The sequence below is a fragment of the Calidris pugnax genome, unplaced genomic scaffold, assembly GCF_001431845.1.
Source record: "Calidris pugnax isolate Ruff unplaced genomic scaffold, ASM143184v1 scaffold8, whole genome shotgun sequence".
NCBI classification, from domain to species: domain Eukaryota; kingdom Metazoa; phylum Chordata; class Aves; order Charadriiformes; family Scolopacidae; genus Calidris; species Calidris pugnax.
In genome coordinates, this window is record NW_015090830.1 from 13244107 (window position 1) to 13271875 (window position 27769).

A 27769-nucleotide genomic window follows, 5' to 3' on the forward strand; every position below is an offset into this window, starting at 1 on the left:
CAGGGTGGGCTGGTGAGAGTAGGAACCTCTATTCTTTGGGAAGCTCTTGAAACTATTCAAAATGTGACCTTTAAGGATGCCCAGAAGACACATGGAAGCGGGTCAGCATGCAGTACTTCACCCCCTTTTGCAGTTACCAAGCAGTCGGTGTGAAACGTTTGGTTTCCATGCGCCACAGAGAAGATTGGTACCATTAACTGGTACTTCTGTGACTATTGCAGGTTATTTAAGGTACTGCAAGATCATGATCTGCTCTCCCTGATACCACCCTGTTATATACTACTACCTATGCAAGAATCCTGTGCTGAAACTGATAATAAATTACCTGCTTGCATGGTTTTGAAGCTGTTTCGTTTGTTGCGCTCTGGTCTGTAGGTTGAAAACTTGCCGATAGTCTCAGGGCAACTTGAGTCCAAGAAGTAAAGATTTTCTGTGATTAAGTGGATGCTTTTGTTTCTATTTCAGGAAAGCCCCACAGCATTGGCAGCTCCGAACGGATTCAGCTCTCAGGAATGTACAATGTTCGAAAAGGGAAAATACATTTGCCAGTCAACAGATGGACAAGACGCCAAGCTATCCTTTGTGGAACATGCCTAATTGTCTCATCAGTAAAAGAAAGCCAGACTGGAAAGATGCATGTCCTCCCTTTAATTGGTGGAAAAGTAAGATATTTTATTTTATGTATTTGCTTGCTTAAACCCTATCTCTTTATGCAGAGAAGATTGCATTCAATTATAATAATTCCTAGCCCTCCAAAAACTTGTTTCCATAGATGGCGTTATAAAAGAATATAAATGACTTTTGATTATGATCAGATTAATATTTATCAATTTACAACATTTGGATTAAAATGCTAAAGAAAAGCAAGGGAAACACATTCATTTTCATTTTCTTGTGCAGTGTTAAGTGTTTTGCAGGTGCAATAGTGCAGCCAAAGGACACATGCACCTGTATTGTGTATGATCTGTACCATGCCTCTTCATCCTTTTTTATCTGTGCTTGGTTGCTCTAGGATCTGAAAATTAACCAATAAGGGCATGGGTTTATTTTCAACATTGGTTTGGTTTTTTTTAAGTATTCAGCATTGTATGAGTAGTGGTCTAACAAGCTAATAAAAATGTTTGTTGCTACTTGTGAAAAGCTGAAAGTGGACTTTTTTTCTATGATTGCATCTGAAACACAAGGGAATTCTTATTATTATTTTTTTTTACTGTGAGGATGGCTGAGCACTGGCACAGGTTGCCCAGATAGGTTGTGGAGTCTTCCTGCTTGGAGACACTCAAAAGCTGTATGGAGGCAGTCCTGGTCAAACAGCTGTAGGTGGCCCTGCTTGAGTAAGGGGGGTTGGACCAGATAACCTTCAGAGGTCCCTTCCCACCTCAACCATGCTGTGATTCTGTGACACTTTAGTGAAGACAGTAAGATTACAACATTGTTTTTTTGGCCTAAATAGTGTTTCAAACACTGCCTTGATTAGCCAAGATAATGGGAAGAGAATCATTAACTGGAGGATGATTTACACCTGAAATAATGCTCTTTTACTTTGCATGCTGATAAGTCTGATTCTTAAGAGCTTCATAATGTTATATATGCAGGCTAAAGTTGATTCATTAATATTCAACACTATCAATGTGGAAAGTAGTCCTGTCTAGGAGCTGTTTTTCCTATCTCCTTTCATGATTCTTCACATGATTCTTCAGCTCTTCCCTGGAGGTACTGAAGTACAGACATCTTCCTCGTTTAGCAGCAGTGGGTGAACTCTTGACAGTGACTTGGATTTGTGGCTCTAGCACACTGGGGAAGACAGGATTCAGGCCCCTGTCGACCTTCTCTTTGAGATGAAAAAGATTTTTTTTTTTTAAATACAAAAAGGGAAGAGATTGTGTACCTTTTTTAAATTACTTAACATGGAATTTCTAAGTTGTTTTTGCACAGAAATGCCTCGTGTAATGTAAAACATGCAGCCTGCGTTAAGCAGTAAGTTGACAAAAAATTTTAAAAGAACCAAATTGAGAAAAATGTACTGAGGGCTTCTGCTGACAAAGCTTAGGAGGTGGATGCTTGGCATAGAATTGAATGTTTTTTAAATTATTGCTCAAAAAATACCCTTCCTGGACTCCATAAATACGCTGCACTTCCTGGTTTGCAAAGGCTTTCCAGAATACAGTGCTGAGACATTGAGACCATAAGTTGTGTGGGACTTATCGTGTATGGTAGCAGAATGATGTATTCTGGGTGTTTTTTAGCAAATTGAGAAATGCCAAAGAATTTAATTGGGCTGTAAGAGAAGCATTTTGTTAAGCTTGTTTTTAATAACGAGGAGTGTAAATTGTGCTTCTTTAGGTTGTATAGAGACAGCCTTATATGTACTTCACTGGGAAACCTTTTATGGTGCTCAGTTTCTCTTAAATTGTTGATCTTGTTGTTTTTCTCCTTTGGTTCCTTCCTCCTCCTGTTCCTTCCCTCTTCTGTATTCATTGCTTGTGTAGATTTCATGAATATTTGACAGCCAAGATCCAGCTTCAACGCTTGAGAGGGTTAGCTCAAGTCTACTTCAAGACTTCCTCTTGGGCACATTTTAGCTTTGCCCTAAAGGGGTTCTGCACAGAGGCTTTTGAATTTTGTTCACTAACAGTTTTGTGTCTCTATTGTAGGTGGAAGAAGTGAAAAAGCACCAGCACTGTTTAGCATTTAGCTCCTCTGGACCTCAAAGCCAGACCTACTACATTTGTTTCGATAACTTCACTGAATATTTGCGATGGCTTCGACAAGCATCAAAGGTGAGAATAGTGCTAATTCCTTCCTGAATGGGATGTTTATAGCTTTTCCTCCAGTTCTGTCTTCTCCATGCAGTGATACAGTCCCTCTTCTGGCTTCATTGGCATGAACTGTGGCTGCTGCTGTTAGCGTTGCACAAAAATTTGAGCGCTCTTTGTAAGAGGCAATAGGGAGGTGAATTTTTCTGCATTTATACTGAGACTTCTTTCTGCCACGGTTGTGTAAGCAAAGTGCTGTGCTGGACTTTCTTTTCTCATCTTGATCCAGCTGGATGGATGAAGTGAGATGATTAGAACAAAAAGGATGGCAAATATAAGCGTCAATTTCAGTTTAAAAAGCTTTGTTTCAGTATTAATAAAACCTAAAATAGTGTTGGATTCTTTTAATTTGTTCCTTACACAGATCCTAAAGATTAAATTGCTAGAAATAAGAATTTTTTTTCTTGCTTGGAAATGTTGCTGAATCTCTCTTTAGTTTTATAACTGTTTGATTTTTTTTTAATAAGCAATAATTTTATGTCTGTAAAAAAAAAAAAAAAAAATACTAACTAAATCTGTCGTAAACCAAATTTTGTACTCAGAGAACAATTACGGGATTTTAGGTCCAGCATTGTTTCATTGTACCCTTCAGTTCCACTCTGTGTTGTTGAAAGGTTGTTTTTGCAATTACTTATCTCTTAATCTCAGCCTTTTTTTTGATAAATCCTCTCTTAAGTAATTTATGTATCTCAAACCACTGATATTTTTTTTTTATCTTTAACACGCAAGTTCTTCTGCCGTGCTGTCAGCACTCTCTCTTTGGTTGTCTAGTTGGACCTAAACTGTCCATTATACTTGATAGGGCTGTCTGTTCATGCTCTTTACTATGTTAAGTAACTTAGTTTTATGTAGTACTACTTAAAGATATTTATGACACACTAGATCTGTTCTGTCTTTTTAGATTGCCGTAATGTATTATCCAGCATATTGCCAGTGGTACAGCCTGCGTTGTGGTTTTTTTATAAGAGGTTTGATTATGATGTCAAACTTTCTTTGAGCAGTAACTGTTGCACCTCCCAACACATGCATCATTTAAAACATCCTTTAGGTTTTTTTTTCTAGTAAGTTTTAAAATTCTCTTTAAAGACGCTGTTCTGGCATCCCTGCTCAGGTCTGTTAAGCCTCAAGGTAAAAATCCCCAAGACACATTTTATGAGATGGTATGGCATGGTCTGTCAGGCTTTTGAGTTCTTGCCGCTTTGTGGTTCTCTCTGGGAGAGTAGTGCCCTTTCATCTCCAGAGGCTTTGACATCAGATAAATGAAAGGCAAATCTAATGAGTGAGAAAAACAGTGGAAAACAATGAACTTCAGAAGTGGAGATAAATGGCCAGAAAGCCCCTCTGAATTACTGGCAGCATAAGCTTGTTCTGTGCCATGCTGTGCTTCTCTCTTTCTCTCTGGTTCACCAAATGACTAACAGCATTGGGACGATAGCCAGCATGAGAACATATCCCCATGCGCTCATGATATCCTCCCATTTTTCTTATGTAAGAGTAGAAAGAAAATACATAGTTTAAAGTGGCTTTTCAGACTGTCAGAACTGAAGAAAATCGATATGCTATTCTTTTTGTTGGTAAAACGTGCTTTGAGGAAAAAAAGATGCTTCATTTTCCCCAACTCTCCAACCCCCAGCCCCAAAACCTGAGACTCAGCATTCTGAATTCGTGGATTTTGAAATGGTACTTTGCCACTTTGAGATGCTTTTTTAATGTTTGGGTTTTCTGTTCTTAGACTGAAAAACAGAGACAAGCATGATTGTATGCGAGGCAGCTGTGTGGGAAGCACTGTGCGGTAACGCTGTTTCTGAAGAACAGAAACAGAGAAACTAGTAATGCTGCGAAGGAACCCAAATTTCCTCCAGCTGATGCTGTTTGTGTCCCAGTCCTTAATTGTGGGGTGCATCGTCCCTGATTTACATGTACAAATAAATGAGAAAGTTTCATCTTCAGCTCTGTAGTTCAGGCAAGCTAGCGTTCTCATGTAGGAGAAATACCCAACATTTATATAAGATACTCTGCCTCAGGTGTTTGGAAGCTACTCAAGTTCAAAGAACTTGAAATATTCCTGCTAACCAAGAAAATACCTTATAAAGCATTGTATGTTTAAAGGCAAGTAAAATTAGCAAGGCAGATGTTCTGGTGCTCTAACTTGGAGCTTCTGGTTGCTTGTTATGGGCTAGGTCACAGGATGCTTACAGATTCTTCTTCAGTTGCAGCAGTGTATTATTGTACTTTGCACTTGCAATAATATTTAAGACAGTATTTTAAATACAGATATTTTTTTAATGGCATTTGCTTTGAAACTGACATTTGTGTCAGCTTACTGTTCAGTGGTAGTTTTTCTGCAGTCCTTCATGCTCCTGATATATGCAGCTGAAAACTGAGATTTGTAATACTTACAAGTGCAATGAACACTTTAATTATAAATTTTAATGCAGGAGGAGATCCCTGGTAAAATATTTCATTAAAATTGCTCAATTCAGTTTTTGACTATGAAAAAAAAAAATCATGCCTGTATACTTCAAAAGAGCTAGATGATGATGTTGTTTTAACTTTTAAAGAACAAGCTTAATCTTGAAAGGAGACTTTGGAAAGAATGCTTGCTCTGCAGTCTTTCTCCCCACAGAATATTGGCAATGTTGACTTTTTAGTGATGTTCCAGAATGAGACAAATCTTAATGCGTCACTCCTGCAATAAATATATGTATGCTAGAAAAGTTTTGAATTCATGTCTGCAGGAACTTGGGCTCAATTTGCTTAAAAATGAGCATAGCTCCTGTATAATCTGATTCGTTCTAACAGTGAAATCTCTCTTAGCCAAGGCAGCTCTTGTGCTCTGCCCCGGTAAATTTTTGAAAGGGATTTGTGAATAGGTGTTAGGGTTACTTTCCTTGTATGCGTGTGTCCTGACGTGAACAGAACTCCTGATTTCAGGACAGACTGGAATTATTGCACAAATACTGACCTAAATATCGAACTTGGTGACATACTTACTCCAAATAGGTCACTTTTAGATATGCTGATTTAGCCTCAAACAGAATATTTTTAAAAGCTGGAAATGTGGCTTGTTCGTTAATATTGATAGAATTCTGTACCACAGTGCATTTCTTTCCTTTTACTTTCCAAATACTGGAGTCCTAATTAAGGAAGCTCAAAAGGAAAACAACAACAACAAATTTGGTCCTTTGTGATCTAATATGTTCGTTCTGTTGCCAAATGTTGAAAAATAAGCTTATGCAACTGGGAGGGGGAGCAGAGGATGAAGAAAGGGACATCTTCATGGCCTTAAAAATTTTGTCTGCATAAAGTTGATGTGATGGTTCTGGAACCCACACAATTAACTTGCAGGGTGATTCTGATCTTCCACTATTTACTACTTGAATCTCAAAATGCAAAAGGGTGAAAAATGTGCAGTTAACAGAGAAGAGGACATGACGAGGGCTTTTGTCGTTTGCCACTCCCAAAAGCTAAAAAGCTACATCCTTAATGTAGCTAGAGAGAGAAGTTTTGTCGTCGTGGAGAAAGGTTTTACTTATAAAGTATTACTGAATGGTGGAACTTGCCGTTGTGAGGCTTAGATTTGGGGTGTGATGGCGAGTTCCTACTGCTTGACACTTGATTAGTTTAATGCTTTCCAGCATGTGGAATGGACGTGTCTTTACCACCACACAACTCATAACATGGATGGTTTGGATGGAGTAAAAGGGCCATCAGTCCTCCATGTTCCAAGGCAGACAATTAAAATGGAATTCGGTATCGCAGGGGTTAAGCAGGAATGCGTCACAGAATTTTATCTTCTTGGAAATAGCATGCATCACTGGGCATGCTGAGGCAGGTTATCTGACCCTGCAGAACTTCTCCCCTCTGGACTTGAGAAGAGCAGAAAGTGTGGCGACAGCTTCATGCGACAATTATTTCCTGCTTTAGTGCTCGGTTCAGCTGGGCAGGTAGAGGAAGAAAGGCGATGAGAGACAACAAGGGCTATAAATAATGTATAGCTGCCTCGTATAAGCTGCCTCTGCGTGGCTGCACGACGTGTGTAGGCAGGTAGGGATGGACAGACCTGTGTGTGCACCATCCACTGCTTCCCAGGCTGAGTTGCACAGCTGTGGCCGTAGTGACAGTGTGTTTAATGGGAAATAAGCTGTTGTGTGGGGCTTAGGTGCCAGGGTGGATCTGCACCTATACACAAAACAGCCCTCCTGTTTTATTTTAAATGAGGAACATCCAAAACCAGATCCTTCATTTGAGAACTATCAAACTCAAGAGTTTTCTCCCGAGTGCCTTTGTATTTTCCCTTCCTTGCTTCGGTCACCTTGGTCTTCAAGTCTGCAGTGGAAATGTGTGTGGTGTTCCAGATGACCTTAGCCTGCTGTGAAAAAGGAGAGACTAAATTATGATGTCAGTGTACATTATGTTTAAAAAGTGCTAAAAATAGCAAGAATAGCAAATTCCTGGGAGAAGGGCGTGCTGCCATATTGGTCTTACTCCTTTCATGTCAGTGCAGAATGCTGTCTTTGTACATTTATTTGCACCATGAAACTAGCAGAAAATAACAACAGATCTGAATTTAGTTTATACTGTACAGGCAAGTAATGCAGGAGCCTTTACAGCAGCGGTCTCCATCTTTCCTCAACTTGTACAGAGAACTACCTGAAGCAGCAGTGCAAAATTCACTTTTTAGCTTTTTTTCTCTCTTCACCTTACCTGGTTCTGACCAACTGCCTCAGTCTTATGGCTATTTTTTCAGTACAAGTTTGACGACTGTGCGGAAACTATGTTGTGAAATGTGACTCTTAACGGTGTGAAGATGACAAAGCTGATCTATGACTCTAGTAATAGGATTTTTCTTTCGGCTGAGGAAAAAAGGTCAGGGTTCTGACTGCATACAAGCTTGGCGTTACAGACTATAGTTAAAGAAATAAACTATAGAATTTAAAAATTAATTCCTGAACTTGATTGCAGTTCTGCAAACACATTCAAAATAGGAGACCAGGATGATCAGCTTGTGCAAGTGTTTCACAGAAACAGGGCTGAGGAAATGCAGTGAGCAATGATTGATCATTACTGCTGGAGATGTCCCTGCTTTTCAGCTGCGCTTCATCCACCTTTGAGCTACTAAAAGATAATCAACCACAGGACTGCCTTTTCCTTCAGCACAAAAGATTCTGGTCGTTAATTAAAATGATGGGTAATAAGCCATATCCACTTGTGCCTATAGCTTCATCTTTATTTCAGATACTGTCAGATGCTAATGTCTGACTTATCAGGCATGGTCAACCAGGAGGAAGACTGAAGTGCAAATTCCAACTTCAGTGAGGAACACAGACTTTGTAGAGCTTTTTTTTTAATACAAAACACAGCCTTCAGCCTTTAAAGAAGGCTTGAAGCTGCTAGTCTCATGGTTAAATCTGTGCTACATTGTATTGGCTTGCCCACTAGCCAATTGACCAGTTCCCTATGTCTTTCTAGATACTATAATGAGCTGTGACATCTTTACAGAGTTTGTCATTGCAGAGATTTTATTACCAAACCTCAGTTTTCTCTGGAAGCATTATTGATAGGCTTTTCTAATGCTTACTGGTCAGAACCAGTTCAGAATACCTTTTTTCCTAGGCGTTGGCTTCAGAGCAGTGCCAATGGCAAGTGCATGGAAAAATCACATCCAAGGGTCAAGTAATTTATTTGAGCTGTTACTTGTTATAGTGCTGCACTATAATACAGCCCATTTATCTTTTTGAGTCACTGGATGCAGTGTCTCCTCTTCAAGTGTTTGTTTAGTCTCCTGAACAATGGCTATCCTGCTTCTGGAAGAAAACCATAGAGAACTTTACCTTAATTTCTGATATCTGCATTGCTAGAGGAGTATTTTCTTTTACCTTTTGCTATTGATTACCTTTGGTAATTCTACAGAGAATTGTTGTGCGCAGCAAACACTATTTGTGTTGTAGTTAGGAGTTTTCTGACATTTTTTTACAACTTTGTAGTTTTAGTCCATGTGTTTGAATGTCCCATTGTGATTCTGGGCTCCCATGTTTGTGTGCATTGGGGACAGATTGGAGGTCAGGGACATACTGGTAGCTGAGAGGGTCACCGTGCAGTAGTTGGTTTGTTTCTTAAGCCAGTAGCGCTTGGAGGCTTGAAAATGAGTCTCTATACTAGTATGACCTAAAAATGAGTTTAGTATAATGCCAACATCAGTGGCATTATTTTGAAAATGGCCTTTAACCAAATCCAGAGCTTATTTTCTTTGAGGATAACAACTATCCAGGTTTTCTTTTCACGTTTGTGAGACTAAGAAGTACCATTAGCCTGAGTGCAACTGTTGATTCAACATCTAGTGGAAAAAAACCCACACACACAAACCTGAAAGATTTTCACATTTTTCAGTGAGGCTTTTTTTGAGCTGATTCTTAGTTGCAGGAAACGTGATGAGTCTAAGTTTAGTACAAGGAAACCATTTTTTCCCTCTAATAACATAAAATGACAATATTGAGATAATGCTTTCTCTAAAAATAGATCCCTAGAAATAAACCCACAGCTTCCTTTTGGCAATGATTAAAGCACTCAAACATAAACAAACCTCTGGTTTCAGTGTGGAACTTGACTTCCTTTTTTGTGTGTATGTGAAATCTGCAATATTTGGGTCCTTTGCTCTGCATCTGGTCATTCTTGCTAAGGGTGGCTTCTTGGCATCTCAAGTCTGAAGGCAAAAGAATGGGGAAAGCAAACATGAAGCCAGTTTTGTTTCTCTTTTCATGCTACCACTTGAAAGTGTTCCTCCTCCTCTTTCCTTGCAAAACATATTCTTTTGCGCCTTTTGTTGTTAGAGGTTCGTTGGTGTTTTGGAAATTAATTTCTGAGTGTGTTTCAGTGTAGTCTCTCTCTTAACGGTTCAGGAGGGAAGCTTGGTGGTTTGGCTCGGCTGGTTAGTTTTCCATGTCAAAATAGTTGAGCTGATTCCAAAATGGTGTAATTGGTGACTACAAGCTTTTCTCTTGATTTCTGTTCTAGAGAAAAAAACCTATCACTTCACTATTTTAATTGTCTTCTTTTTCCTTACTGAAATTTAGAGAGTCTGTGGTAGTTACTGAAGCATTGCAGCCAAGAGTGAGAATGGAAAACTAGGTATCGCCCACACATCTGGAATAGCTTTCAAGTAATGTCTTTTGAAGCCTCTAAATCAGGTTCTGATATTATTGAAGCCGAATTTGTGAAGCTCTTGCATAAATGCAGGAAAGCATCACCGTGGCTTACAGCTAGAAGCTCAGTGAGGTGTTGCAGATGTTACCTTTTAAGGTGTGTTCAATCCAGGAGAATCCCAAAGTGTGTTCAGTAATCTCTGGGGGTAGTGGGGTGGGAGTGAGCGGGGGAATGTAACTTTGCTCTTAATGAAGCTCAGGGGAATGTAAGTGTCTGGGGAGCAGGTCCCATGAGGCTGGAGGGGGTTGGAGGGACTGATATATTGCACAGTACTTCAGTACATGTAAGGTGATAACTGAGTCAGTCTTGAAACTGAATGGCTGGAACACTGGAAGCCTTTTGAAGCAAAGCCTAGCAGAGAGGGAAAAAAGGAGAGGAATTATTAGCGAAAACTAATTTTAGGGACATTTGGTCTCCTTAGGGTTCTGTAGTCAGTGGAGAAGGAAGAAGGTCTCCAGGGAGAAGAGGAAATGAAAGCTGGAGACCAGTTTTAGGCCCCAGGCCACTAGAGCTATATTAATGGCTGTTTGCATTATAAAACACTTGGGTCAGAAGGCCTTTCTGACTTACTGTGAAATAATGTCATGAAAAGAGTTCATCTCACTGTAGATTTAATCCATATGATGCAGCTGCATAAGGAAGAACGTAGCTCAAACTGAGGACCTAGCATAACCTCTTATTCAAAACAAATAAAAAATAAACAAAACCCCATGGCTCTCTCCATGTGGGACTGGGGAAACTCAGACAAGTGAACAGCTATTGGAAGTCTCACTAGCAAGAGTCTGAAATATATAGTAAATGCTGGAAGAAAGTCTTTGCTGGAGGGCTGCTCATTGCTGGCAGTACAGCAGCTTGTCTTGGTAAAAAGTTTAACACAAGTTCTAAGAAGAAAAAGGGGTGTTTCTCAGTTTTTGTGAGACTATCACCTGTCTTGCCATGTTTACAGATTAATTGTTTTTAGTCAAGCTGTTTTAAGGATATTAATATTCCTTGCTCCACCAAATGGAGATGTCTGAATTATAAGTAGCTTAATGCTACAGCTAATTACTGTCCCTCAGCTCCAGGCTGCATCTTAAGCCTTGTCCTTGCAGGGATCTTACAGTGTGAACGTCCCAGTGTGACTACCACCAAAGTAACAGCGTTGATATCACTCCCTGTGTAGTATTGATACCAGTACCTGATCTCTAGAAGAAAAGCACATTTCCTCCTGGAAGAACAAAAATACTCGTATTCTGGTAATGACTTCAGATAGTACCGAACACTTCCAAATGATGTGTGACAAATGTCAGGGTTTTTTTGACAAGATCTCACTTTCAAGATCTTGATGCTAAACCTGGGACACTGACTTTCACATCTATGAAATTTTCTTGTGGACTCCTATCATGGAAGGTAAAGGACCACAACTTCTGCTTTATTAACTCCACATTCCCCCCTCCTCACACACATTTGCTACTGCTGTTTTCAGCTAAGTTGTTAGAGCTTTGCACAAGGGCCAAAAGTAGAAGTGAGCTATTTCTGCATGCTCTATAAATCTTTGTTCAGAGCTAAGAAGAGGAGAGAAGGGACAAGTCAAATAACCTTTGTGCCCCCGAGTCTCACTGGCATGAGGTGTTTGCACCAGAGCCTTTTTGCTGCATCACCTTGTGTCGCAGAGGTGGGCTGATGTGGGGATGTTCGCCACCCCACGCTGGCATGTGTCTTACTAGGCAATTAGTCTGCCCTTCCTCGTACTAGTCAATTACAGCTCTTACCTATGGCATTGCCTGTTGGGTTTGTGAATCTGAGTGACGTGCTTTCGAGCCTCTGCTGAGTTCATCTTTTCTTTGCGAGGCCATTAGCTTGAGTTAAGGTGGATCTAATTTAATATTTGAAAGAAAACAAAAGGAGAGGCCAGAAGAGCCATTACCTTTTCACCATTCGGACTGCACCGATTTTAAAAGCTGTCATTTTATAAATGAAAATAGGCGGCTTTAAAGGAAAAAAAAAAACAAAACAACCCACACCTTTTTATTTCTTTTTGGCTTTAGTTTGTTTACCAGTCTGAGCATTTCCTCAGCTCTTGGCTGTGGCCAGGGGCACCGACGTGTTTCCTGGCTGCAGAGTTCAGCTCCGCGGAGGGAGGTCTCTCTGCCGAGCGGGGCTTTGATGTTCCAATAGAAAGCAGGATTAGGATTTGAAGCAAGGTTAGTTCTGAGGTGAGGGGAGCCTGTTTGCTCTAAGCAGTTGGTTTAGATATTTCTAGCTGGTTAGTTCTGCCTTATGCAAGCATTGGTGGGATGTGATGATTATTGAACTGTTTAAAAACAAATCCTAAAGGAGAAAAATTACGCTGCCTTTGCATTAGCATGTCTACAGCAGGTGTAATTTAACATCGTCAACTCAGTTCAAACAGACTGGGGATTTGGCTGCCTGTACAGTGTGGGCTGTTTAGTTATTTTAATTCTCTTCTGTTGAAGTCCTAAATAGTAATTTCTTATCTGAATAGAGCTATAGGGAATGGGATGAGGGTAAACAGGAAAAAGACATAATTACATTGGTTTAAATTCACAGGACAGGTCACACCAAAAGATGTCCTTGTGTAAACAAGGCTTGTGTTTGTCCATACAGCTGGGTTCAGCTGTGTCCATTGCTGACATCCATTGTCAGCAACAGATCATTTTTGTAGTATAGCCAAGGCTTTAAAACAAAAACAGTAATCAGTCTTGTGGCATAGCTCGGTGACAGAGGTGGCATTATACTGATGGACAAAGCAAAGTGTTTTTTTTTAGCCCTGCATAGCAAGAAGAGGCAAGAATATTGGTTGATACAAGTGTTTTTCTGTATTTTATTGCCAGCTGCTAAAGATTTACACTGAACCCATACCATACTTTGACCAATCTTGAAATACTCTTTCCTTTTTAAAAATAATAATAAGAAAAAATCAAAATTGAAACACTGTGGTGAAACCTTTTTTATTTAAGGAACCGCTGGCTTTTGTAAATTGTTGTTTATACTTGTAAGTACTATTGTGGCACCAGTAACACATGTTTAAAAGTGAGTTTTCATATTTGGGAGAGTCCTAGTTCTTTGTCACGTGTGCAGCTCTTAAGTGAGGAGTAGAAGTTGTACTGCCCAGCAGAGCTCTCTGGCACCATTATTTGTGGTGGTATATGCAGAATAAAGCTGCACTTTATTGCTGCTGGGAGGGAAATTAAAAGCACAGTGAGAGTTTTTTGGTGTTTGCAGTGGGTAGATCCAGGGCTCTTCGTAGTACGCGTGCTATAGTTGTGTAGTCTTCTTTGAAACTGGACTTCAGTATGCCATGCTTGTGTGGAGACTGGACAAAAACCACAACCAAACTGAAAATGCTGTGGGCCAGGGCTGTATAACTGATGTTGCAACAGGAACTGGAAAAAAAGTCTTCCTTTGCGGTTTGATGTGCAAGGTTGAATTTGGCCTTACCCCGTTACTGCTTCTCTGGTATTAAAATGGGAGACATTGCAGTACAATGACCATAAAGTGTTTAAAAATCATATCCAGAGAATGGAGAAAGCTGCATGTTTCATCTTGTTTCTTTATATTTGTGATCATTAAAAATCCCAACTTGAAAAGTGGACTTCAAAAAGGCACAAGATCTTGCTATGTGTTAGAGCTACCCTGCTGTCAAATTGCTGTATCTCCTCTCTAGCAAAGACAGATGTTGACTCTACAGCTTATGCTGTAGCTACCATAACTGAGAGGGCATCATACACCGTCTTTTCAATAAGGTCATTGCCCAGGCCGTTTCCCCCATTTTATCAGTACTAGAAGTGCAGCAGGGGTTTCACATGAAAACAAGTGTTATGTGTGTATGAAGTTTAGGATATGATGAGAAGACAGAGGGCTTGGTCAGGGCAACAGCTTCTTCTGCCTGGGGAGTCATGAACTGTGCTGCTTGTGTTTTTATTTTTATATATGTATGTAAAGCATATAAAATAGTTATACTTTTTCAGTTTTCCAGAAGAGAACACCAAAGAAGCCATAATTAGCATTTGATGCAGGTTCCATGAGTATTAGAAAGCCTTTCCCTCTAGCATTGCTACCACGCTGATTCTCTTCACTGTTTTTTTTGGAGCACAGGTCTGTTGAACGCAGCCTAGATACCTTTTTATGGTATTTATTTACAGTGGAATGTCTTGGGGGTTGTTTTTTTTCTTCCAGTGGAAACCCTACTTTCAGCAGATAATGTACGTTCCCCCAAATGCTTTTAATTTGACTGTGAAGGATATTCTAGTCAGCGTTTTCTTACCCATTATCAGTTTATCTCTGCAGTGATTCCCCGCAGTGAGTCAAGAAAACCCAGTCCATTATTAAAAACTGTATCATCTTTTAGAAAAATGCTTTGCTCTTAATAAACAATAGCAAACACACACATGAAATCTTACTGCATTTCAGCCAATTGAAGATGATTGCAAGATAAAAATATTCTTTTATTGTTTGATTTGGGAACAGTATAATTTCAGAATTTCAATAGTCGACTTCAAAACAACTGATGAAAGTTTCTGGTGAACCAAAGAAAGTATTGTTAAGACATTGTCCTTCTTTGTCACTCTTCTTTGTTTTTCATCTTGTTCCTCTGTTCTCTAGGAATTTGTTACAAAACAGTATTGAGCAATGAAAATAGAAAAGTCTTTATTCCCTGCCTGTGAGAAAAACTGTGTTTGTTTATATGAGTATTCCTTGTAACAATTCAGAAGTTAATTCTTCGAGTACTGTTTTGCTAGCAAAAAAGACTTCAATAAAATTAAAGCTGATTCCAGAATTAACACCTTTTAAAATGTGGTATTAACTTTTACAGTTATCTCTCTGGTAGAGGCATCATTCAGTATATGCCCCTTGCATGAAAATCTTAATGAAATTCTTCATATAACAAAGTGATTCCTTAAGAAAAAACCACCAAAACCCAAAAAAACCCCCACCAAAAACCCACCAAAACAGTCAAGCAAAAAATAACCAGAACATACAACTTATAAAATAATCACTTTTAAATTGATTTTTTTTTCATGGGGCTTGATGATTTTAAGAAAGGATTTGCATTCTTTTTTGAGATGAGAGCAGAATTTGGATTTGTTTGTCTGCTTTATCATGGTTCACACTCAGAGTTACCCGTTCTGGTACTTCAGATATTTTTAGAATAACATGCCTTGCTAAGCACTGCTGGGTTGCTTATTACTGTTTGTATCACATTCCAAACAAGTAGTTGGAGCAACAGTGTATGTAAGCATTACACCTGAAATTACACATTTTCCCTTCTAATTTAACGACAGTCAGCGCTTTTTCATCTCTTCTGTTTTCAGTGTAATGAGAATTGTACTGTACTGGGCAGGTTCTGGCACCATAAACAGACTTTATACCTGGCTTTCAGAAATGACTGCTCAGAATAGCCTATGAATAATTTTTGTCTAATACTACAAATGGAAGAAAAATAGTAGCTGCAGTAACAAAAGGACTGAACTAATCTCGTAACAAAAAATTTGAGCATTTTAATGCATGTGGGAGGACTGGATTATTAACGGTCACATTAGAGAAAAACACTGCACCGTCTGTTCCTCTGGCTGTGTGTTTATAATAGAGACCACTTATCCTGAGGCCCGTGTGGCTTCCATTGGAGAGGAAAAACAAGAAAAAAAACTCCTTGGCCTTCATTTCGGTGGGAAGCTACTTCACTTATGCCAGCAGAATCTGATGTCTCCAGGTTCAGGGTACTTTATGGCAAGAGCTGTACCTCTGCCCAGAAGGTTGGGTGGTGTCATCTTCATCAGTGTTCAGAAGCTCTTATAGACTGTCACTGGATATTGATTATGAGTTGTTGGGTTTTTCCTCTTTTTGTCTCTTAAATGTGGTATTTGTATGTTCTGAATCCTAGCATGTGGGGCCAGGAAGAATTACTTTATGAGAGAGTGGTCAGGCACTGGAACAGCCTGCCCAGGGAGGTGGTGGAGTCACCATCCCTGGAGGTATTTAAGAAACGTGTAGACACGGCTCTTCAGGGCATGCTCTAGTGCCCAAGATTATTGGTTTGTGGGTGGGTGTGATGTGGTGGGGTGTTGTGTGTGTTGGGTTGGGTTTTTTTATTGTGGTTGGACTCGATGATCTCAGAGGTCCCTTCCAACCATGATGATTCTGCGATTCTGTGAAATGATTGCTTCTCTTGCAGTGAACAGCTGACAGAACATACAACTGTTTGAGCAATGTTTGTGCGGTCCCAGAAGTCTAAAATGGTGGTGAAGTTGTTGGCTTCTCCTCCTTTGTTCTAAGCCATGCCTGCTCCAAATATGCCTCTCATCCTTCTGGCATTGGCCGCCTCCTCCATCCCCACAGTGTGCACTGCATCGTGCTGCTGAGTGGTGGTGCTTTGTCATGTAGCTTGCTCCATGACTCTACTTTATGAAAGGATATTTTTAATAGTATTAGACAGAAAGTATAAGAGTTCTACACTGCAGTGTTGTTTTTATGGGTTTTGTTATTTTTTAAATAAAGGCTAGTTAATAAGTAAGCGGCAGGATGTAGTTCACTCAGCTGTATCCTAGAGATATGGAAAGAGTTGCTATAACTTGAATTTGTTGTCTATAGGTCTGAGTGGAATGATGCTAGCTATGTAGTGCTAGGTGGTGTGGTTTCTTTAGCCTCTATAGACTGTTTTGTTTTTACCTTCCCCTTTCTAGAAAACAGTGCTAAACCCGTAAATCTCAGTTTTCTTTTTGTTACGTTTTTATCACACTTGGACAGTTTTCTAATTCATGGAGAAGAGATGAGTGCTTGGTGCTTTGCTGCTGTGGTACTTTTTTCTCCAGTAAGATCTCAAATTCTTCTGCCATTTAATACCTGCTTTTGACCCTTGGAACCGAGGCTGGGTGGTGACTGTTATCCCCTCACCTCCACTCACTTGGGTATACTGACCAGTCATGCAGCAATATAGAAAATTTTTGCACTATGTTTTTGCTGCTCTTACTTTCTAATTAAATGACTAAACTAAAGTGTATGTCAAATCTCTTACCTGTTTTTTCTGGTCGTAGAGTATCTCGTAACTTGATTGATGAAAATGAATCCACTTTGCTTACTAGTTTGAGAAACCTTTGTGCTTTTCCTCCTGATAGCCATCTCTGGACTTGGTTTTAGCACTCCGACAAAGCAAGCAATCGTGGCATAACTTGCAGCAATGATGTAAACTGTGTTAGATCAGCTATACGTGCCGGCATTGACTTCTGCTGTGCTTAAAAGCAGTTTATCTTATACTAGTAGAGGGTGAAGGAAAAGTTCTTGTTTTATTACAGTATTAACACATTGGTGTACCTCTTGACTTCCAGGTTGCATCACAGCGCATAAGCTCAGTGGATCTTTCATGCTGCAGCCTGGAGCACCTGCCTGCCAACCTGTTTTATAGCCAAGACCTCACTCATCTCAATTTAAAGCAGAACTTCCTGCGGCTAAACCCTAGCCCATCCACAAGTAGAGCGCTTAGTGAATTACAAAGGTAAGGTCATATGGTTCTACTGGTCTTCCTCTGCTCTTGGGGCCAAGTGACCACTGGTCTGCGGGAACTTTCCTAAAAAATTACTACCTTCTCTTGTGGAGGATTTGCCTGGCTGTAATGCTTCAGAGATTGGTTAACTCTGTGTCTTAGAAACAGACTGGCTTTCATAAGAAACTTAATGTTTTTCTTGTAAACAGGAGGCTATTTTCAACCCAAAATGCAGTTTACAGAATGTGTTGTTTTTATCTACCTACTGAGGCCAGACAGTAGCTCTTCAGTTTTTGACTCACATGAGTGAATAGGAGTTGTTGAGCTGCCTGTCAAAAGGGTGCATTCTAGGTAGGAACGGTACTGTGTGTGACTTGACTTAGTAGTTTTTTGTTACCCCCCCACCCCAAGCAAAGAAAGCCATGATCTATTAAGTTCAGCCTGATTCATGTCCTCTTCCTGCTCAACCCTAATTCTTCCTTCCTAGTAACTGTGACCTTCCAGTTGTTCTTTCCATTGCAGCTCATCCAAGAACACAGTGAAATTGGGTAGACAGCAGCACGATCTGTGATCTGAATGATTTAATGTGTGTGTCCTGTGGAACCAGCAGGCTTTCTGTATTCAGAAAGTTAAATGTTTCCATATTGAATATAAAACTGTGATTTTAATTTCAGTGGTAACTGAATTGTAGAGTACCTCAGGATTATATTTGTGGATGGTCCTATTCAAATGAAATGTTTTAGACCACATTTCTAAATCCCTTCCTCTTTGAAAAACAACTGAAAAATACAAGATGAATTATGCGGGCTGTTGTATTTTTATATAATTCCAATTTTGTTCTGGAAAAACAGAAAATTTGGCATAATGGAAGATGAATGAACCCAGCAGCTCTGCTTCACAAACAAAGCAGGCAGGGATTCCAAGAGCTTATGAACACAGTCTGGAGAAGAATGCTGGATGAAATGTTCTGTGAATGTCGTATAGGTCTCCAGATAGCAAGTTGAATTTTAGCACAAGTTAGGTGATAAACATAGACAAATAATGAATATCTTAATTTTAATGAATTTTATCTTTCTTCCTTTTTAAATATCAGAAAGCGTACAGAAGATACTTGATTATATTTTGTCCATGTACATACAGCTAATTCTGTTTCAGATTAGAAGACATTTATAAATAATGTGATGGGCAGTGTTCATTGTCTGCGTAATTTTCTCTTGGTACTGCAATTGTAGGAACAGTTGAAGAGTCTTGCTGCAAGTTAATAAACTGTTAATTTTTTTCTTGTCAATGTGAGCCTGGACATGCAGGAGTGAAAGAGTTCAGGTGACCAACTAAAACTCTCCTGTCTTCTGAGATTCTGCATCAGAAAGATCTGGAGAAGTGGCAGGTACCCAAGGTGGTGCAAAACAAGTATCTTGTTCTGAGAGCTGGTCCTTTTCTGTCAGTGAATAATAGTCTACTCTGCCTCCATTGAGCTTGTCAAGAAGGCACAGCAGAGGTCTGTGGACCTCTGGAGCAAAAAAATGAATGATTAAGAAGGTTACACAGCACTGTTTCAGTGGCTCAGAGCCAGTGCCTCATGAACTCCTGCCCCTTGGCACTGACCTTCCCTTTGCCACTGCTGATGTTCTTCAGCCTTACCTTCATCCAGTGCAGGTGGTGTCACCCAGGCAGTGAGTAGCTGGAAATGGAAGGGGCTGTGTGAGGTGGTAGTTCCTGCTGAGGGATAGGAAGAGCAGTGTCCCATTGGTTCTCTTTTGCCTCCCGATAGCAGCAAAAGCAGGAGCCTGGCCCTGGAGTGCTTTCCCAAGCCATGCTCCTTCCTGCCCCAAGAAACACAGTGCTGCCTTCTCCTTAGGGTGGGAAAACTTGAGTTTCACTTGTGTTGGCAAAAAGCTTTGAGACAGTTCAACTTCTACTGTAAGTCTGCTTTTCTGTAGTGAATAAATACACAAATATTTAGCAAGAACGGAACACTGTATCTTTTTGAAATTATTAGTGAATCCCTGTATGGAAACCATGTGCAAAGTAAGGGAAGCTCACTCATTCCTGGGAACACAAGTTGTTAGTTGTCTGACTTTTTTTTTTTTTTCCTTTTTAATCCAATTTCATAAAAACATTTTAAGATCTTGTGGAGGTTACACAAGGTAAAACTTGACTGGATAAACGAAAAGTCTTCCTTTGTTCGCCTGTGTTCTTTCAAACCACTGCAGAGCAAGTACAAAATCTCTGCTGTGCTGATTTGGTGCTGTTGGCTTTTATACCAAATCCTCATTTGCTAAATTGCAGCCGCACACAGGGCACAGCACCAGTGAATCAAGCCCAGAAGTATTTAAAGTTCCAAAATAGCCATGTGCTTGGATGTTGTGAACAAAATGCATTGGCATTTCTGGTATGATTTTTTGATTAAAATCTGGCTAGCAAGTCAGTCTAAGAAAATTTGTCGTCTTATAAGTAGCTCTTGGTGCTATCTGTTCCCCTTAAGAAATCACTTTAGGTGGTAATTTAGCAAATGCTCGTGAATGCTGGATTTCAAGAGGAGGTATGTCAAAGACAGAAGAACATACCAACTTTTCAGCCACCCATTGAACAGACTTACAAGCAGCTGCATGATAGTAATGAGATGCTGCCACATGCACTGATTTGGAGGTACAGTCAGGAATAGATTGGGGAAAAAAACAGGAATTCCTGCTTTTGCTTATGCAGTTACTTCTTTCAGTTGTTAAAATGATGTAATTTACTGCATTTCTGAATAAAATATTTAGTCCTGCTCAATACATGGCATAAGTGAAAAATCTCCATCTTGGGAACTAAATTGCTGCTGGCATGTGAAGGTTTGTAGAGGTAAAGATGCACTTTTTCCCTGGTAGTTACTTTCACTTGCTTTAATGTCCACTCAGACTTTAAGTTCTGTTGCTGCAGATACTCTGCAGCGGTGAACTTCCTGTAACTTAACTGTCAGAATCTTGAAAGGTACATACAGCTACCTATATTTTTTTTTTCCTACTTACCAAGGAATTCATATTTCATACTGCATATAAAAGTAGGCAATCTGAAGATTCGTTTGTGTTGGAGAAAACACAGCAAATGTTGGTATTTGTTCTTCACAGTAGCTTTTTTAGAATTATAGGAAAGGGTGTTTTTCCTTTGGGGAAAAGAGGAGTTTCCCCAGTTGAAATATCGCCCAGCAGTTGCAATATTAGAAGCAGCTGACATGGCTTGTGATAATATCCCCATTGACTCGGAATTCCCCTTAAAGCCCTTGGTAATTCAGCTCCTGTATATGCAAATGGAGCGATTGAAGACATTCCGTCGTCTTATTACAAATTTTATTGTTTACACTCTTGTAATGTTGGTTGGTGCGTTGTTTTTTTAAACCATAAAGTTGAGGTTTCTATGTACACTGTGTTCCCAAATTTCACTTTCCCTTTATCTACAATGTAACTTCACAGCTCTTGTTCTGAAATGCAAACAAGTTCAGGCTTACTAGTTTTGCAGTGTGCTGTTGCTCTAGGTTTGAAGCGAATGAATAAACCATAGTCTTTATTTACTGTTGCTCTGCTTCACTGGGCTAAGCACACTTTATAGGTAATTGTTTCAGTCAGTGCTGTTGGAAAAAACTGTTGGCATCAAGAATACTGTTTGCTTGTCAATATTGAAAAGTAAGTTGTCAGTATCTGGATTTTTAATATAAGCCTGTTGCAAATTTTAAAAAAAAAGGGAGAAAGAAAGAAAGAAAGGGGGATGTAATAAGCCACAAAGTTTGTTTTAACAATAAACAAAATGATGCTTGCCAATTTTATCTGAAGAACAAGTTGTTGTTCTCATTGTGGTTGTTAATTATTAACAGTGATTATACGGATTTTTATCTTAAGATCAGTTGGTATCTTTTCTCTCCTAGAGCCTCATTAGACATGAACTGTCTTCTCTGGCATCTCAGCTGAAACTCTTCTGGGCTATTGACAGTAATTTGACGTAGCATCTATAGGGTATGAAAAGGCTAGAGGACTCTGAGATATTGATACAAGCATTTCTGAAGTCCCTTGCTACTTCTGACTGTAGGAGAGCTAGTTTTGTCTGAAAACCCGGAATTCAGGGGTTCCTCAAGCTAAACTCTCCTCACAAAGCCATTGTGCAGTACGTAGGTAATTCGAAATGCAGTCATTGCTCTTAGGTTCCCAGGCAGCAAGGGGAGAACAGTCTTAGTGACCCAAGTGGTATGAACCCAGCAAACAAGCTTGCTAGAAGTCAGGGTGAGATGTAGTTTGATCCTAGCCTGTCCCTGGAGATTGGGGAGCGGGGAAGAAAGTCTCCAGCGTGCCACTTGGTTGGTCTCAAAGTGCATTGAAGTACTCCTTGGGTTTATGGCTTTTAGTGTATGAAACAGAGGTTAGAGAAGAAAATCGGATGAATTAATAACGTGCCACATCTTCACTCTTGCCAGGCCCCAGAGGGCACTGCCAATAGATGCACTGGAAAAGATTTGAGTATTTTCCTTTCTGGGGGTGTGGGGTTTTATTGTGTTTTTGTTTGTTTGTTATTAGGATGCTTTTGTGAAAAGGAATTTCCTTTTAAATGCACACATTTATTGAAGTTAATTAATCCAGCTAATGTTGGGAGTGTGCTGCTGTGAGGAATAGAGTACCAGTGCATGCTCCACTGTGGGAAGATGCTGGGAGCTTTCTCTCACACTGTGATGGTCTCAGAGCCAGGGAACCTTCCTTTTATACTCATTTCTCATCTTTCACTTGAAGCCAAAGACTGAAGCATAGCCATCTAAGTAGTAGGGGAAGAAGTAGTTGGTGTGACGTTTGACAGTCAGAGGTCTACTAGTAACAAACTCCATCCAGTGTTTGCTATATTCTGGTGCTACGTGTATTTTCTCAGCTCTGTAGCCTTGGAACACCTTTTTGCTATTTATAAAACTAAAAAGACACTTGGAATATGTTGTTTATGTCACTTAATTGCTTTTGTTTTATTCAGCTTGTAAAGACATTGAAGGAAGATTTTTATTTTGTTAGTGCATCTTTCCGAACCTGCATGACTGGTTGTGTTCTACGTAGCTCCTGTGTTTCAACTCAAGAAAGTGTCCTCATGTGAATACTTGGCAAAAATTAGTGACGTTTGATAAAAGAAAAATAAATTGCAAAATCAAATCGCTACAAGTGACTAAGTGGGGAAGATTACAAAATTGGTTTAATGCCTGAAACATATTGGATTTTTTAATTGCTTAAATTGGAACAGTGGACTCCTGAATAGTGGTAGGAGAAAAATAAATGGCACTAAGAAATACGCTGTAAAATGGCATTTTTAAAAATAGTGTAGTCTGAAAGTAGAAAATGCAGTTATTAATTCGATTCATTCAGTGGAACTATTAGGCTAAGTGCAACAGTATCTCTTCCAAATAATGCTTCAAAAAGTAGTGAACGTATTTATGTTCCAGTTATTGTGTATCAGCCTACTCCAATTTACTTGTCTATTGCTTTCTGATATGGCTTTCAAACTCGGGATTTTCTTTTCATGTATTTAAACGTGTTTCAGTTTGGAAGCCCAGCCCTAGCTAATGCTTTTGTATTTCAATTATAAATTTTCAATATAGAAGGAGAACATATTTTCACTTCCTTTCTAGGAATTTTGTTCTTTCTCTGAGAATAGTCTTTCCCCCCAGTGCAGCAGCGTGTGCTGGGTATGTGCAGAAATTGAGAACTGCAAAGTACAGTAATGCAGGTTCAGATTATTTCCACTAACAAAACATACATTTTGTTTTCCTTGTCTTTATGGACTTCTTACCAACTGTGTAATAGCATAAAAACTTTAATGTTGGCTTAAGATTGAAGGTAGTCTGAATTTCACTTAACATCAGTGATTATTTGTGTATTTTGAAAAATAACTGCCTATATTTAGGGTTATTCTTTTTTGCGCAGTGGAGTCTGTGAGTCTGGTTTTGTCCTTTTTTTTGTTTTGTTTTTTAGTACAACTTACAAATTAATTTTGGCATATAGACTCAAGTCTCTATGCCAGAACTGTTGTGCCTTTTATAGTTTTAAATGCGAGTAGAGGGGAGAGATATCAGGGTGACTGTTCCTGGTGTGTTGGCATAAAGGGTAGTGAAGATACCAAAATTGCTGCTGTCAGTCTGCTTCATTCTTTCTTGTTTTTTTTTTTTCTTTTTCTCCCATGGGTTTTAAGAAAGGAAGAAGGAAATAAAAATTACAATAAAACTATGTTTTCATTTGTTCATTCAACTAATGGAGAAATTGATAATGGGTGAATTTGTTCAAGTTTCTTCTGACTTAACCAGAATCAATCTTTAACCTCAAACTAAGTGACGTGACATGTCACATGTCGCTGTTTCCTGACGTGACTATTCTCCATTGGTTTTTGTGTGGTGTGATGTGAGCTGCTTGGTTTCTGGATGAACAGGAGTCTTGTTCAGAGAAGCAGAATAGAAAAGCACCAGCAGAGCTCCTCCTTCCTTTTCTCTGTATTATCTACTGAAAACTCTTCTGTGCCCAAGCTGGGGAGGCTGGCTCTTGACCTCAGTTAGGTAAAGCCTTCACCTGTAGCACCCAAGTGAATCTCACTAGCCCTTGCAGAAACAGTCTACCTGTATTCAGCTGTCTTGACAAATTTAGCAGGGCAAGAGGGCTGAAATAGCTCATTTTAATTGTCTTAACTAATTCAAGGCTTTTCCAATGACACCTTTCTGGGAAGAGAAATGCTATGACAGTATTTCTGGTGCAAGGCTGGCTGCACCCTTAGGCAATAAGGCTGTGGATGGGGAATCTGACGCAACTGCAAAAAGGCAGTAAATTGGACCTTTTATTTCCAAGGAGGAAATTGGTGTGTCAGGTTTATATGGAAATTCTCTTCATGATTAAGTTAGCTGCCAAAGTAGCAGGCATTCATGAAGGTGGCAAGTTGTAGTTCCAACACTTGCCCCAGTGCTGCTAGGCAGGTGCCATCAATCTGCTCGGAAATGGTGCTGAAGCTGAGGGACAGTTATGCTGCTGCTTGAAATGATGTTCAGCTGCAACTGCAGCATAGTCATGAAACAGCCCAAATACTGGAGATAGTATTGGGAAAATGATGGGTTTTCTTAAACTCAGTCCCTTATTAGGCCATGTCTTCTGGATTTGGTGTTGTAAAAGGCTACTTTTTAATTGCTTGTGGTAAGAGTGGGACGAGACTGGTTTTGTCGTACAAGTCTGTTATGGCTGCATTTCAATGACAGCGTATGGCCATTTCAAATATACTATTTCTTCCCCTCCAAACATAGTGGAATACAAATGCTGTTCTGTGTAATGGAAATTCCTCGGCTGTGTGCATCAGGTGGACCTGAATTTGAAATTAGCGTGTCAGTTCATTGCTTTGCAGCGATACAAACTTCTCTTGTTAGTCCCTCTCCTCATTTTGTGTATGTCAAACTAAAACCACTCCTGAAGTGGCAGCTTCAGGATTAAGTAAGTGGGCATTTTTGGGCTCAATTATGGCAATTAGTGTTCAGTCATATTGCATGTTTAAACCCGAGGGTTGACATGTCAACATTTTGCTCTAGCTTGAAGTAGGGCTATTTTTGGTCAGAGAAGTGACTGTTTATATATTGGTCATTACAATAAAAGCTTAGTAAGCTAACTGAACATAGCATGTTGAGAGATGTTGTTCTTCAGGTTGACTTTTTAAATAGATAACAAAGTCTAGAACCAGGGAAGGAGGGAGAAAAGGAAGGAAAGCATATGTATGGACTCGATATGAGGTTATTACACTACTGTGCCTCAAACAAGCAGTGTTGTGCCCCATGGGGGCAGCATCAATGTGTGCCTCTGCTTCTGGTAGGAGTAAAGATTTGGGTGTGAGAAAACAGCAAAGATGTTGCTCTGTAAAATCTATTTAAAGACCAACACTGCAAACTCAGCAGCAGCAGAAAACTTGAGTCTGCAAAATACTTCTCTCCTACCTTATTTATATTGATGCTACAAGTGATACTGGTGATACCGACTCTAAATCTCTTTAGATGTAAGAAGTGCTATAAACAATTCAGCATTTTAAATGTGCAGCGTGGCAGTGCTCCATAATGGAAGTGCACCAACCCATTTGTGATGTGGAGAGTGGGAATTGAGTGGCCAAAGCTGGGAAGTAGATCTAGATCTTAACTTTGAGTAAACACCTGCTAGTTTGGCTTAGTAATGTTCCATACTTCACGGTGCTCCATGAGAAGAAATGCAGCTTTAGCATTTTGTAAATGAACATGTTTACGAAGGAGGAAGAAAACACATGTTTCCTGCCAGTTGTTTTAAACTAATCTCTTAACTTTAACTAAGCTTATGATGTCTGTCTTTCATCTTTTCTTCAAATATGATTTAACAATAAACTTTCCTTTGTGGATTATTTGACACACACTTCTATATGCATTTTTAGCTTCTGTATGAGTATATTCAGTACTAAAGGTGCTACTACTCATCCTCCTTTACATACTATACAGACCTGTTAATTGATTCAGTTCATGCCTTTACTAATTATATTATTCACAGAAGACCCATAATAAACACACATTAAAACATATGTTAGGGTAGTAGAGATGTAATCCAGATACATTTTGGGGGATGCGTGGTTTGGTTTTTTTCCTCTTTGATGCAGGATAACTATACACGAGACAGTGTGCAGAAAGCCTTGAAGCTGAACACTGCACTGGAGTTGGTTAATGTATTTCTTAGCTTCCTTCACCACCACCACCACTTCCCCCAACCCCAGTCCTCTTTCTCCTGTGTATTAGCTTGATCTTCTGTAATTTTATCTCAAGATTGTACTTGGGGTCTTTTAGTTGATTGTAGTTTTCACTTGTTTAGTGGGCAAAAGCCCTGAGACTGTTCTTTTGAGACTCCAGAGCAGAACAGGTAAAGGCTGTAGCCTTGGTGTTGATGATTAAATGAGTTAATTCTTTTTTCATGGTTGACTTGAAAATTGGAATGGTTGCGTTTTGATATTTCTTCAGCAGCTTAGTTATTTTGACTTAATCTTCCTGTCTTCGCTAGTATTTTTGCACTTACCTAAATACTGGGGAAAAAAAAGAAAAGTAATTGCTAAAGGCTTCAGAGTTTGCTACTTGGAGTGCTCCTGTTGTATTTGCAGTTGGCTTCGGGGAAGATGTGGGACACTTTGTTCCACCACGCAATCACCCCAAATTTCAAGGCAGTTTATCTGTGGCCTAAGTCTACAGTTATCTTCAAGATAAATGCAGGATAGTGCATGTCAGTTCCAGGTTCAAGATTTTTAAGCCCTTTCTCTCAAAATGGAGGAATATGAAGGTATAGTGTTTAAAATGTGCATAGTTTTTTTTCTGGCTAGAAGCCCTCATTAACATCAGCTAGCTTACCCTAGCCATCTTTTTATTTTACCCTTCTCCCTCTAGAGATGCATTAGTCATTGTTTCTGCACAGAAACATTTTTTTCCCTGCAGCAGTAATTTGATTGCAAGATTTCATTTAGTCTCCATCTAACTATATTCCAAACTTCTTCTGCCTCCAGCGTAGCACAGGGTGTTCAAAATCTGTGATAACTCTGGCCATGATTTTTCCTTTTTTCTTTTTTTCTGCCATCTTTGCACCAAAATGCCAATAGACAGCACAGTGTTCCCTTGCTTGCTGCAAGCCTGTGTAAACTTTAAGTGTGTTTATAGCATGTTTTTGGGGGTAAAATGCACACTTCACTTACAGCCCCCACTGAATACGGTATGAAGGCGCTGCGTAAGTTTTCATGTTGAGTTTTAGTCAGTGACATGAGTTTTATTTAGGCAATGCTAAAGGTGTGTGCTAGTTGATTGCAGTAGCTGGTAAGGTTTTTTTTAGAGTCTTTTGGTGTTAAAACTCTTTAACCTTTTAATGCTTGAAGTGTTTTCTGGTCATGGGAGGACAAAATGCTTTGAGGTAGGAACGTGCTGGGCTGGTGCGGAGGCTGTGGATGCACTGACATATGCTGTCCAAGATGACTTTTGTGTGGAATAGCAGATTACTTTTGTGTGGAATAGCAGTGTTCATAGGTGCGGTTTTGCTTCCATCGCTGTGTTATATAAAAGCCTGCTTGCACAAATAAAGGACTTGAGCCTTAATGAAGGGAAAATGAAGTCCAAATAAAATGTCCTGGTGTAAACCATGCCAGAAAAGAAACTTCCTCCCATCTATCGGAATCTGACACAGATCTTTTCATTCATCCTTTTTCTTGCCTTTAGGCATACCTCCCAGTGGTTGTTAGGCAACCATAATAATGTTGCTGA

The 27769-nt window shown here is 39.5% G+C and overlaps 1 protein-coding gene across 2 annotated transcripts in view; it reads left to right on the forward strand.

The window, feature by feature from the left end:
• PHLPP1 (PH domain and leucine rich repeat protein phosphatase 1) overlaps positions 1 to 27769 on the forward strand; it is a 141723-nt gene that overhangs the window by 76027 nt on the left and 37927 nt on the right. For both annotated transcript variants that reach the window (XM_014941018.1, XM_014941019.1), the window contains exons 2-4: positions 466 to 662; positions 2655 to 2780; positions 17345 to 17511. In XM_014941018.1, coding sequence (XP_014796504.1) covers positions 466 to 662; positions 2655 to 2780; positions 17345 to 17511 — 490 coding nt within the window. The remainder of the gene's footprint in view (positions 1 to 465; positions 663 to 2654; positions 2781 to 17344; positions 17512 to 27769) is intronic.